At 51.5% G+C, this 13,391-nt stretch overlaps 5 protein-coding genes across 5 annotated transcripts; 2 read left to right on the top strand and 3 right to left on the bottom strand.

Moving 5' to 3' along the window:
* Positions 1–512: 512 nt before the first annotated feature.
* On the bottom strand, positions 513–5,314 carry Z518_00658 (uncharacterized protein; the record flags this gene model as incomplete). The annotated part of the gene is made up of 2 exons (XM_013421260.1): positions 513–2,834; positions 2,885–5,314. The coding sequence occupies 2 exons, from the start codon at positions 5,312–5,314 to the stop codon at positions 513–515; spliced, it is 4,752 nt and encodes a 1,583-aa protein (XP_013276714.1).
* A 499-nt stretch (positions 5,315–5,813) lies between these two features.
* Z518_00657 (uncharacterized protein) lies at positions 5,814–6,758 on the top strand (the record flags this gene model as incomplete). Its single annotated transcript, XM_013421259.1, has 1 exon — positions 5,814–6,758. The coding sequence occupies one exon, from the start codon at positions 5,814–5,816 to the stop codon at positions 6,756–6,758; it is 945 nt and encodes a 314-aa protein (XP_013276713.1).
* A 174-nt stretch (positions 6,759–6,932) lies between these two features.
* Z518_00656 (uncharacterized protein) lies at positions 6,933–8,191 on the bottom strand (the record flags this gene model as incomplete). The annotated part of the gene is made up of 3 exons (XM_013421258.1): positions 6,933–7,363; positions 7,415–8,017; positions 8,068–8,191. 3 exons carry the CDS (start codon positions 8,189–8,191, stop codon positions 6,933–6,935), a joined length of 1,158 nt encoding a protein of 385 aa, XP_013276712.1.
* A 768-nt stretch (positions 8,192–8,959) lies between these two features.
* On the top strand, positions 8,960–10,612 carry Z518_00655 (uncharacterized protein; the record flags this gene model as incomplete). The annotated part of the gene is made up of 3 exons (XM_013421257.1): positions 8,960–9,288; positions 9,342–10,132; positions 10,194–10,612. The coding sequence occupies 3 exons, from the start codon at positions 8,960–8,962 to the stop codon at positions 10,610–10,612; spliced, it is 1,539 nt and encodes a 512-aa protein (XP_013276711.1).
* A 405-nt stretch (positions 10,613–11,017) lies between these two features.
* Positions 11,018–12,371, bottom strand: Z518_00654 (uncharacterized protein; the record flags this gene model as incomplete). The annotated part of the gene is made up of 2 exons (XM_013421256.1): positions 11,018–12,218; positions 12,259–12,371. 2 exons carry the CDS (start codon positions 12,369–12,371, stop codon positions 11,018–11,020), a joined length of 1,314 nt encoding a protein of 437 aa, XP_013276710.1.
* Positions 12,372–13,391: the final 1,020 nt, after the last annotated feature.

The raw sequence follows: 13,391 nt of genomic DNA, 5'->3' as shown, positions 1-13,391 counted from the left end.
ATACCTTTCTTTCAAGTCTAATAGAAAGTCTAGAAGACGAGGAGCGCAAGGGTGGGCGCCATGATCTCTCGCGCCCTCGGCAACCGATCGGCTGCTCTGAAAGTGATGTCCGATCTACTACTCCTGATTCAAAAAACTCCCCGGGACTATTCATGGACCGCTCCCTATTCGTCATATTGCGAGGCATCCATTCCTTAAAAGTAGATTTCAGCGTGTACATGAGGCCAAACATCAAAGCTCCACGTATATCTTACGCCCATCCATGGAGCCACGCATCGAAAAGATGGAGCTATGTTGGCCGAAGCATGAATCCCGCGAGGTAGATCAGAATGAATATGGCCACGCCGGTCTATGGAAGTTCAGTGCCAAACTATTCTGTGATGCCGTATCAGATGCCAAGCCAAGTGTATTATCCCCTGATTCCAGATGGCGTCTATGTGCTGCGAGAACAGATAATAATCCAGGTCGTGCAGTTTACGAGGCAGCGTTCAAAAAAAAGGAGTGGAAGTGGCCTAGAGCTCATCCAATAAGCGTCCAAACAACCTCGGCCGATTATCGCCGCCTGAAGACGCCGTCACTGACTGGATCTCTCTTTTAATGGAGAGGTACTCTTTCTCCGACAGTAGAAGCTCCATTGCGTGCAGGATTCGCTGACATATAAGGTCAATCGAGGCTCCTGTAAAGCAGGCGGCATCATATTCTATACGCATAGCTAGATGCGCATCGGAAATAGCGTGCCATTCGACCATGATTTTGAATTTGGACCCTTCTGACCAGCAATAGTGCGGTTTGACGCCTGCCAGTCGCGGACGCAGTGACCTTTGGCTACTAAAATCATGGAAAGTAACCACAGCATCAAGTAGAGGATGGTTCGGATAACGAGGAGCAATGGACATGAGATCCAACAGCTGATTCCATGATACTGCATGACCGAAAGCAGCCTGTGAGGATCGTTGAACTACACGCAAAAAATCTTCATTGTTGGGCGGCTCCGCTTTCCCACCAGACAAGGTGCTGCCGAGTGAGATTGGCGGGTATTCCACCCGCACAGGGAGCGGCTCGAGGAAGAGGCCGACGGTCTGAAGGTCCTCCTCTGACCGACGATTAATGTGAGGCACACCGAGGATCACATCGGTGTGTCCTTCTTCATCTTCTGGAGCCAGGGCCAACGAAACAGCGGCCAGCGCGAGCTGTTGCATGGTCACTCGTTTGCGCAGAGAAAATGCCACCATGTTTCGCCATATTTGCTCGGGGAGTAGAGTTGCGAATGAGGTACCTCGGTAATCGCCCCTGGCCGGAGGGTCAAGAAAGTATCTTGCTGTCTCCGGTACACCGTTCAGGTATTTTGACCAGAACGAAAGGAAACATTCTGACGCAGGTGTCTTCCATAGCGGGCACTGTGTGTATGATTGCAGGATGGGCTGCAAACCTCTGCGCTCGTAGACATCCGACACCTCTCCGAGAAGGATTTGCATTGTTGTAAGGTCACAAATCATGTGACTAGCCACGATGATAAGCCGGTCGTTTGTCATAAAAACGCGAATTGGAGGGCTCCGGTCCAGCTTGAACGGTCGATTGATCTCCTGCCAGCAGTCAAGCGATCGTAACCGCTGCACTTGCGGAGCATACGCCGCAAATTGGCGTCGAACGCCTGCAGGACTGCACACATCGGCTACATACCTGCTCCGAAGAATGGGATGCCGTGCCATGACCGCATTCCAAGCAAGGCCAAGCCGGCTTATGTCGACGACAGAAGCATCTAGGGTGCAGACTAAACTGACGTTGAAAGCGGACGAGCTTTTGTCAAGCATATACTTGCTCCACCACTCGCGTTCAATGGGTGAGAGATCGCAGGCCTTCATCGGTCCACCATCGGCTGCGATAGTCTTATCAAGCTGTCTTAGAGTATCAATTTTTCCTGCGAGCACTCTCAGCGTCGGGCTCTCGATGATAGCAGGTAGCGGCACTTTCACGCCAAACTCTCGTGACAGCTTAAAGCTCAGCCGCAGCTGTGACAGGGAGTCGCCGCCGAGGTCAGAAAAGTTGTTATCAGCCTTGATGTGCGTGCCGGGATTTAGTTGAAGTGTCAACATCCACAGAGCCGCAACACGGCGCTCTGTGGATCCGCAAAGCTCGCTGCTCGGTCTCTCAGATCTTGCTGTCGCGGCAGCCGCGATGGCCTTGTAATCGAGCTTGCCAACTTTCGTCTTTGGAAACTCAGCCATGGGGATGATATGGCGTGGAAGAGCATGCGGTGGTAGAACTCCAGAAACGTTGCGGCGGAACGCCACCACATCAATAACTTCAGGCTTGACTGCCGCCACGAGATAGTCATCACACGGTGCGATGGCCACTGCCAGAGCGCTGTCATCGGCGCGCAGCATACGGGCTTCGAGATCCCCCAAGTCGAGGCGGAAACCACGGAGTTTGATCTGGCGATCCTTGCGACCATTATAGACCACCTCACCTTTATCATTCCAATATCCGTGATCGCCAGTCTTGTACATGAACTCATCGAGCCCTCGACACACGGTATCAGGGAGGAACCTCTCTTTGGTCGTATCTGTCATTCCAAGATAGCCACGCGCTACCTGAACACCAGCGAGGTATATCTCCCCAATAACGCCTGGTGGTAAGAGCTCCCTCCGGCGGTTGAGAATGTAGATGCGCGTCGATGGATTTGGCGGCCCAATAGTAACAGCATGCTTCGGAAGCAGACGCTTGATTGTTGCGCCGCAGGTCGCTTCGGTAGGTCCGTACATATTGTAAAGAGCTGTTGCGTTGCCCCAGACGTCAGCAACCTGCTGAGCTACTGGCTCGCCAACAAGATAGACCTCATCACTCTGTCAGCATCAGCGCCGATAACTCTTAAAGTCGCACTTACAGTTTTGAGATGGAGAAAATCTGAAGGATCCAGAGTCGAAGCCAGAGTCGGCGTCAATATGGTGGCATCGACGCGGCGTAAGTGGGCAAATGGATCATGAGGATCCTTCAGCACCAATGTTGCGCCATACGAAAGCGCGGAGAATATCTCGTGAATGCTTCCGTCAAATGCTACCGACATTGTCTGGGCAATACGCTGACCGGGTTGTGCGAAGAGCCTAACCTCGAGGTCCCGCTGGAACGCGACTAGGCCTTCGTGCGCACACAGGACTCCCTTGGGTTTTCCCGTGCTTCCAGAGGTGAAGCACAAATATGCCGTCCGCCGTGGCTCTGGATTTGCCCTTGGTGTCCATGCACTGTAGCCAACAGATTTGTTTAGAATGGTACTCACGGTGAGACGGTGACGCGCGGTATCTGGACAGAGATGTTCCTGGTCGGGGGTGTGGACAATGAACACCTTGGCTCCAGACGATTGATACATGTCGTCGCGAAGTTTTGATGGGAGAGTTGCGTCTAGTGCGCAGTACGTCCCACCCGCTTTCAGCACGCCATATATGGCCACGATCCAGTACATCGATCCATCTGCATTGACGCAAACAACCTCGCCATCCGCGATAAGAGGTTGAAGATCGGCAGCAATGCGAGATGCTGCGGCATCCAGCTCTTCATATGTCATTGTTTCCGACATGTGTTCCATGGCGATGCCCCTGGGATTCTTCTGGGCGGCTGACTCGAAAAGCGTGACAAGATCATCGACAACTGATGATCTAGTTGTCAATCCTGAGCAGCAGTTGCCGTACCCTCGAAGTAGCTGTTGGTTCTCAACGGTAGAGGCCGCCTGAATACAGTGTTCTACGGTAACACCAGGGCGACAGATGGATCGCAAAACCGTCTGGTAGCATATAGCAATATTTTGGACGTCTTTGCTGTAGAAGTCGGATTTCCGATAGTTGAATTCAATTCGGCCATAGGAGCTTACAACAACGCCTAACGGGATATCGGTGACTTGTCTTGTCACTGGCCACTTTTCTGAGTGCGAAGAGGAACCATCGTCTAGGTAATCGTATTGTACGGCCAGTGCAGATTTGAACGAGCGAGTGTATCCATTCTTCGGCGTGGTCCATTGGAAAGATGAGAGCGTAACCAGCTCGTCAAAGACGGTCTGAAGAAACTGGATTCCAGTCTGGTCCCGACGGACTTTGACATAGAGAGGCAGCGTATTCATGAGAGGTCCGACTGTCTCTGCAACGTGCGGAAGAGGTAGATCCCTGCCGGCCAGGACGGCACCTAAGCATACAACATCAGCGTCGCCATAGATGGACAGAACAATAGCCCACGCCGAGTAGAACATAGCTGCTGGAGTGGCACCGGATATAGAGGATATTTGTTTAAAGACGTCCGATGGGATGCCGGTGTCCACCGAGATATAGCCGGAAGAGTGGTCGGGGTCATCCGTGGTAGGACGTGGAAGAAGTAGCTCGCCCATAGCCTCTTCGGCCTTGGGCCTTTTGGAGGCCCAGAAGGCGTTACCACTTTCGCGGTGTGCTTCTCGATACTTATTCAGCGCAGCTGCGAGCTGTGAAAATGATTTACCCGGAGTAATCACTTCTCCCGCTGCGGCTCGACGAACCTTGTCAAACACGAGTGTTGCTGCGAAGCCGTCGATTAGTGCATGATGGACCGCCCATTGTACTGTGCTGCTACTACCCCCAGTAGATCGGTTTGGGTACGTCGCGACACGAAATCGCGAGATCAGCTCGACTATCGGGTGTTCGACATTTTGACCAGCAGAATTTGTAGCGCTCCACGCGGGATGACCCGGGAGAGAAGGGTCAAGAGCAGCTCGCGCTTCGTCCTCGCTAGGAAATTTCACTTCCTGCCAATCGAACTCTGGCCCCTGGGCCGATTCCGACGCATGTTGTGCATCGCCGTCCAAATGGAGGCGAAAGATGGGTTCAAGCTCAATGACGGTTTTCCAAGCTTGTTTAATTTTTGGGAGGTCCCTGCTATCGTACGTCTGGAAATGATAGATGACGTTGGTGTTTCCCGATTTGAGGCTACCGTGAATCAGAGTAAGCTGTATCTCCGTCAAGTCCGACGCATGCTGGATGCTTGGAGGAGCTTCGCAGAGCTCTTTTGCCGTCTTGTCGGGTAACCAGCTAGGTGCTGATGGAGGACTTGGACTTGATACATACCCTACGACCTGGTTCTGGGCTGCGTCGGAGTTTATAAGTTCAGCGAGCTGGTTGATTGTGGAGCTTTTCAGTATCGTCGGCACAGATACATCGACTGCGTCGGCCTTACAGCGTGCTGCTAGCCGTAGAGCAGCCATTGAATGTCCGCCATTGTGCACAAAGCCGCTATCTGGGTCAATAGACTCGCGAGGTACGCCCAGGACGTCTGCCACCAGGGCTAAGAATTTCTCCGACATGTCGAACGGGGGCTCGATGTGCTGCATCACGACTGTAGAGTAATCGAGCCGTCCGTCCGGCTGAGTTAACACAAACGCAAATCAAAAAGCTCTGAGAAGCCCGGTGGCCGATCGGGAGTAGGCAATACACAACACATATGATTGCTACCAGAATTGTGCAACGGTATTGGCCTGCGCAATATTACGATGAAAGGATGAGGTGAACATATGGCGAAACAACACACGAAGGCAACGAATTGCTATTTCATGGTGTCCATCTGGATGGTCTTGACAGAAGGATTACGCCTGCAATCTTGACAGCTAGATGTATCCGGCGCCGAAGGTTGATCGGAAACCGCTCCGTGTGACGTTCTGGCAACAAGCGGCCCGAAAGTTGAAAGGGGGCAACCCTATGGCGGTCAGTGACTCAGCAGCCGTGTACCATGCTTTGACTGTCTGCGCAAAGTAGAGAAGCACATTACTCTCTTTAGAAACATCAACCCAGCCCAGTGACGACAAGATGGTTGAAAGCCACGACGATGTCGTGGATACCCTCATCATCGGCGGGGGCCCCGCGGGACTGGCAACTGCATTGTACTTGGCTCAGTATCTGAATTCAGCCATTATCTTTGATTCCCCCCAGCATAGCAAGCACGCCATCCGTACGCACGCGGTGCCGACGTGGGACAAACGCACACTAGCCGACCTGTGTAAGGCCGCGCGGAAGGAGATCGCGAGCCACTATTCTACAGTGCGCTTCGAACAGCGCACCATTCATTGTGTTAATAAGCTCACTTCCTCTTATTTTGAAGCCCGCGACGCCGAAGGCCGGCGATGGTACGGCAAAACTGTTGTTCTTGCAGTTGGTGTGCGCTATCTACTCCCTGACATTCCTGGATACGACACATGTTGGCTGGGGGGCAGTTGTCAGTGTCCCCACTGGGGAGGACGCAGTACCCTCGATCATCTGCCAACCGCTGGGGTGCTAGCAACCGGCGAAAACATGACTGCTGAGCAGGCAGTTGCGGAAGCATGCATGATCAGACGCCTAGTAGAAAACGTGGTCATCTACACCGACGGCAATTTGGAGCTCGCAGTGGCGATCGAGGCATCTTTGGCCACAGCCAATATCGGCAAGGTATCGACAGATTCACGTCCCATCGAGAGACTGAGCAAGGGGATTAAACTAAATTGCCTGACCGTCGAGTTTGGCAACGGTCCACCAAGGCACCAAGGGTTTCTTCTACATAATCCCAAGACAGAGATTGACGGTCCATTTACTCGTCAGTTAGGTCTGGAGCTGACCGAGGATGGTGCTCTGAGGACTGAAAAATATGAGACAAGCATTGAAGGAGTGTTTGCGGTGGGCGACTGTGCATCCACGTCGAGGACGATTCTCAATGCCATGGCAAGCGGTATGGCGGCCGCAACACGAATCACGGCTCAATTGCAACAGAATCGATAGTCACACCATCGATCCTTCAAAGTTGTCTGATTCTTGTCTGCCGGGCAGCGTTTCTAGTGGCACGGAGATATGGCAGCATCCACCGCCTTCTAGTATGCTTATTGAACCTGAGAGAACAACAGTATTGTACATGGAACTGCTCGTAACATTCAATTTATTTTATATTTCGATTTCTTAACTCAATGCAATTCCCTCTTCTCGCCGTCGAATCATCACCCTGGCTGTCGGGTCAATCATATTCTCTGTACTCCAGGTCATCGTCTTGGGCCTATTCTGTCCTTCAGGCAGTCTCCAGTCGTACTTCATCAGCAAATGACATAGAGCAATCTTAATCTCGTTGACGGCTAGAAACCGGCCAGGGCATGCGTGGCGACCATGGCCAAAGCCCAAATGTTCCACACTCGTCACTGCCAACTGTGCTTTCACATCTGAAGGGTTTTGCTCACGTATGCGGAGGAATCGCCATCCATCAAACTGGTCTGGGTTAGGATATATCAGACGATTCTTCATAGTATCCATCATCGGCACAATCATGCTACTACCTTTGGGGATCACTGTACCGTCGGACAGCTTGACGTCGTCCGTCGCATACCGCCGGATAGTCACTATGGACAATTAGTCGGTATATTGAGGCTCATTACACCTTGAACACATACCAAGAGAATTGGGACGTAAACGCTGCGTCTCCTTGACGAAACTGTCCATCTTCTTTAGCTTGTGCAGGGACGCCTTCTTCCATTCACCTGCTCCTATGACCTCCATAATCTCCTCACGCAAGCTAGGCACGTACTCTGGAAAAGCGCAAAGATCCAACAGAACCTCTGTCAGAAGTGATGATGTGGTGTGAATAGCGACGAGGGACAGCAGCAACTGTCCCAGAACAACGTCGAACGGCCGGCCGCGAGCGACTTCGTCCATCCAGTCCAGCGTGTCTTTTCCTGGCGGAATCTTCTCGCCTCTTTGAAGTGCAGCTTTTTGCTCCCGCTTTCTCCGACTAACTTCCGGTTCAATCAACTTTCGAGCTGCCCGAAGACCAGCCTGGAGCGCCCGGCATTCGGGAAGGAAGCGGTTCGCCAAGGGTCGCAGAAATGCCGGCCATTTATAGAGTGCTTGCAAGGCGTGCATGGCCTTCATCGTGTATCCCACCGACATCTTCAGCCATTCTTCGTTGCGGCAGTATTCGTCTCCCATGAAAACACGAGCGGAAAGACGGGCGGTCAAGTCCAGTACCAGGTTGGGGAGTTCAAACTCTTGCCAGTCTGACCCATCGTTAAACTATAGGCAAACAGCCTCTGGGATTGCTTCTTACCCTTACGCTCCCCGAAGAGCTTGTTTATTGCCCAAGAGGTCTCCGCAGATAAAGCCTCCGTGATCTGACCAAGAGACTGTGTGACCTTTAACTTGATAGTATCTTGAAAGATATCGTGCTCCATCACTCCCTTGAACGGGTCGAAGCCTGGATAAAATGCTAGAAATTGCTGATAGCGATTCAATTAGAACAAGTCATTTTGGTGGTTAATGTGACAGACTCACCCGCGCAATCTCGTCGGCAAAACTCAAGCTCTGGTTACTCTTGATTTCTTCTACATACCGAGCTGGAACGACGAGAATAGGACCAGTGCCGATGATGACTTGGAACACTCCATTGCACTATTTCCATGATTAATAGTGGGCCTGCCAGCGTTCCATGAAAGTGCCACAAAACCTGTTCTAGCCCCTGTTGTAGGATTTCCTGAGACTCTTTCGCGAAACGCGCACTTGCCTCAGCATAGTTCAATGATTCTTTATCTGCTCCAACTAGTGGGATTCCTGAATAGAGTTTCTTTTGACGAAGCCGTGAGAGTCTGTATCCAATAAATATGATTCCAACGACCACTACGAACAGGCTCAAACTCCCATCTCCATGCCAAAATGCCATCTTCTGTGGGCTAAACATTGTTTTCGAATTACTTCAGAGCCGGCGGAGATAGATCAAATAGATAGGCATCCTCATAACCCAACCAGCATCCATAGATTGAGGTGATGTTCGGTCACCGCCATAACCAATGTCCACCTTCCGCCACAGTGACCTATCGGCAACCGACCCATATGTAACTTGAGACAGAGAGGAACAAAATGCTAAAAAGAAAAATATTTATCTGTAACATAGACAAAAGTTGGCTTTTCGAGGAATTGTGCCACTGGTGCACAATCACTCCATGATGGAGAAATACCGAGACCTGAGTCGTGCATTGGAGAGCTTTCAAATGCAACCGATGCACGTTCAGGGCAGCATAGGGGCGCTTTTACTACTCACACTTGTGACCGTGATTGTGGTCTCATGGCTAGAGCGGACGAGCAAGGAAAAGGTCGATTTCCCAATCGTGGGCAGCACCGAGGTCAAAGATTTTCGGCCAATACTAGAGGAAGGGACCAAGCGATACCCAAACAGCCCGTTCATTATCCCTACCACTATGCACGACATTATCGTACTTCCGATATCTGCGGTGGAGGAAATCAAGCGTTTGCCAGAATCGCAGATCTCACTACGGTATGTTGCTGACAGATTACTTGGATGAGAACGACTGTAACCAGTTACCACAGAAAACATCACTATGAAGTGTTCCAAGGCCAATATACCAAGTTTGGCACAGACACCGACGAGCTGGATGCCGCCATCCGCATTGACCTAACGCGAAGAGTGGACAAGATACTGTTGGCGTTCCAAGATGAAGTAGAATACGCTTTTTCTGTGGCTGTTGGTACTGCAGAGACGCCGACGGCTGTTACTGTCTACCCCCGCATGTTGAAAGTGATCGCCTTGCTCAGCAGCCGTGTCTTCGTCGGGCTCCCTCTAAGTCGGAACGATGAGTGGCTCAAGACGGTCTGTTCGTACTCTATGGCCGTCGCGAACGGGGCGCACAACCTTGCACCATATCCGGCGTGGATCCGACCAATTATAGCCCCGTTCATGCTTACCGAATTGAAAAGAGCACATGCCTCCGCAGCTGAGATGCTCGGTCCCATTTTAGCCAAGTACAAGGACGCGGACATGAGTAGTCAGAATGTGGAAAACCTGGCCGGGAGTGAGGGCGGCGACTTCATCGGTTACATCCTCTCGCACTACAAGCGCACTGTGACTCCTGAGCAGCTTGGGCTCGACCAACTCATCGCCACCTTCGCTGCACTGCATACAACCACTATTGCTCTCACACAAGTGATTTTCGAGTTGGCTCAAAGACCATGTTACGTTGAACCACTTCGAGAAGAGATCTTCACCGCCCTTGGCAGTCGCGAATCTCGCCTGCCGCAGTTCAACAAAGACACGATCCACAGTTTGAGGAAGATGGACAGCTTCATCAAGGAAACGCAACGAGTCAATCCGCCTTCTTTGAGTAAGTTTAAGCCTAAGTGGGCGACATGAAAGAATCGGGGTCAATTTCTGACGCCTTTTAGTAACGATGCACCGTATTGTCACTGACCCGGAAGGATTACGGCTGAAGTCGGGTCATCGGATCCCTCTTGGTCATCATATTGGCGTCCCAAATCATCTCGGCAACATCTCTCATCCGGATCAGGACCAATTTATCGGTTTCCGTTGGTCTGATATGCGTGACCAGCCAGGTCAAGAGACCGCACATCAGTGGGTTACAACTGGTCTCGGCCACCTCAATTTCGGTCACGGTAGTCACTCTTGTCCAGGCAGGTTTTTTGCAGCCAACGAGATCAAAGTTGCCCTATCCTACGTCTTGCTTAATTATGACATCTGCTATCCCGAAGGTGAGACCAGGCCCGAGAATATTCACACCAACACCATTGTATTACCATCGGAGTCGGCTCAAGTCTTGTTTAAATACAAACGGCGAGACGAATAAGGCCGAATCGGATACACTAGAAGCAGCGGTATTTGTGTCGGGGCAAGTCCCATCAAATAGTGGGATACCCAGTACCCAGAAGGGGGCTTCAACAGAATGCCAAGGTCTAGAGTTGTTGCGACTCTTGTTGCGCGCGCCCGTCAACCATCGAGGGCGTCCATGATACCTTGTGTGCTCCAATCTATTAAGTTGCCGCCAGGAGCGAAACAGTCAGAACACATCTTGTGCACCTAGGGTTCAGCGAGCGTTCTCGGGAGGTATTCTTCATGTGCAGCGCGTACTCTCCGTTTCCGATCCTGACCCCAAATTGTCATACGGCCCGGGCAGCAACTCTTTTGTGTGTTAATTGAACAATCAACGTTGTGACGTGCTGTTTCACCGACATGTTCTACTCATCACTTCTATCTAGAGTCGCATCGAGACCGACTTTAATTGCCGGCCGATTTGAAGGAGAATGCTTCCAGCCTGCAACGAGTGATCACTCTTTGCACCGCGCATGTCCTGAAGGGGTTTCCAAAGCCGCTTTACCGCACGCAGTCCATTGTCAACTTCCTTGCGGAAGATGATGCAGAACAGCTGGCGCTGATCGGCAACATTGAGCTCGAGTGCGCCGCATCCCATTACCGGAAGAATCATCCGATTAGCGGCGTCCGGCGCCTGAATGCTCGAGGCCAGCTGTCCGTAAACCTCGGCCACGTGATGTAATAGCATAATACCAAAGCAGATCAACATGTCCAGGGACAGTTTTCGCCCAGCTGCGCCGTTGGTATATGTATCGATAAGCTGATGTAATTGCATTAATGTCGCCTTACAACATGCCAGAGCCTTGTCAACGGATTGTATTTGTCCTTTACAGAGCTGCATTAGCTCGCACGCGTTGCTCATCCAGCAGAAGTCACAACGTGAGTCCCCTGTCGGCGTCGTTGGAGCTGTGGGCCCAACGGATGTCGGCTGTGCGCCGCACTCTTGCATTTCAAATTCTGTGCCCAAGGTGAAGTCGAATGGTGAGCCCAAACCGCCTGCGGACAGAGAGCCAAAATTGAATGGACTGGACAGACTAGGTGGCTCATTCACGCCCATATCAAAATCAAAAGGTGAGGCCACAGATTGAGAGGCCGCCAACTCCGGCAGCCATTGTTCCGGCGTATAGTCAGACGTTGGCTGGATGGTTTCATTGGCGGCACTGTTGGGCGGCTGATTGGCACGGAAGCTGTCCAGCGACGTCGCCAAATTGCAGCTCGGCGACTGGACCTTGGCACTGTCTATCCGATCTGTGGATGTATTCAGCGGCGAAGGGTAGACCGTAGCCGTGGGGTTAACAGTATTGTCGGGTTGTTCAAGGGGTGTGGCAGCCCTAGTGGCTGAACTGTTGGATGACGAACGGTCCTGTGGCGACACTTCTCTGGTGGGCACTAGCCTCTCTTCGGCATCAGAGCTATCAGGAACCTGCCTACGACGGACCCCTAGCTCGTTGTCAGTCGGGATATCGAGATTCTCATGGCTGGGCAACACGACCTTGCACTCGTCCGACCATCGAAATGCTATACTCGCACGAAGCGTCAATTCTAATGCATCGGGCGCACGGTTGCTGTCCGTTGCACCTGACCTATAAATCACGACATTCAGTGTTCAATACGAACACCCACCCAGACATGGATCCGGAACGTACCTTGGCACTGTGGCAGTTGTTACAAGCTGTCCGCAGCTTCGGCGGCCTTGAGGACGAGAAAGCTCCAGGTTGTCCGTATGAGGCACTCATGCTAGCAGAGACCACGTACAGTGTCTTTCAGCGTCCCTCGCAGGCTGTGCGCTCCGCCCGTGCACCGGTTGCCGTGAAGAAGGCTTGACATCAAGGCTTATATACATTATTTGCAGTTTATGTTCCCGAATTTTTGGTTCTCGTGAGAAAGCAATGGATTTCTTGTTCCAAGACTTATATGAGGACCTTGAGATTTACAACTTTGTTGGCCGCCGAGAAACTTCAATTCACGCTGTTGTGCCCTCGCGTCCAACGAAAGGTGCAGATTAGGGAAAGCCGCGCGAACATCTAACATGAACGGTTCAACGGATATAAGGATAGCTGCAGCTCCCTGTAGCAATCTTCATTGGCCATGGCTTGCTACGCCAACGGCAAAGAGCCCTCGTATTTATGCAGCTTCGCCTACCCTGGTCGAGGGATCGCCCTGGGCCCCGCAATTTACACAGAAGAGGCGGCGCCCTAAGACATGGCTGGGCCTTGGCGTCAAGCCAGCCCTTTTATGGTATTCAAGTTCCCACCGGTACCATAACTAGTCAGTATGATAGACTTTTACATAATGTGATTTTTCAGCCAAGACCGATTGTAATGACCACCGAGCCTGGGCGTAGTCTTTGGAATGACAAACTTTCTTTACTCCTCCCAAAGCCCCAAAAGACGGCCACCGTTACCATACCTTTCAAGCCCCACATCAGTAGTAGTTTATGGAGCCTGCGAGTAATCTCATGAGGGGGTCGCAGTTAGGCGAAATCGGATTACAATAAAAGAATAGATTTACTCGGGTGCGGGGGATTGGGCAAGGAAAATGGTAGTTTTGAAATCGTATTTCTCACATCCGATGGTAAAGCACTATAGTACCTTCTCAAAGCCAACCTCCTATAAAGTCTCAAATATCGTAGTAGTCGCTTTTTGAGGGCTTTAGCTCGTTTCCAAGCATTGTTTCAAGGCGTAGCCTCCCTTGGCATTTGCCTAGTGCTCAAAGACAATACTATGTATAGACTATCAGATAGAGGACAACATGTG

Source organism: Rhinocladiella mackenziei (assembly GCF_000835555.1).
Source record: "Rhinocladiella mackenziei CBS 650.93 unplaced genomic scaffold supercont1.1, whole genome shotgun sequence".
Lineage (NCBI taxonomy): Eukaryota > Fungi > Ascomycota > Eurotiomycetes > Chaetothyriales > Herpotrichiellaceae > Rhinocladiella > Rhinocladiella mackenziei.
Note: the sequence above shows the minus strand (reverse complement) of the source record. Positions and strands in the feature narration are given on the sequence as shown.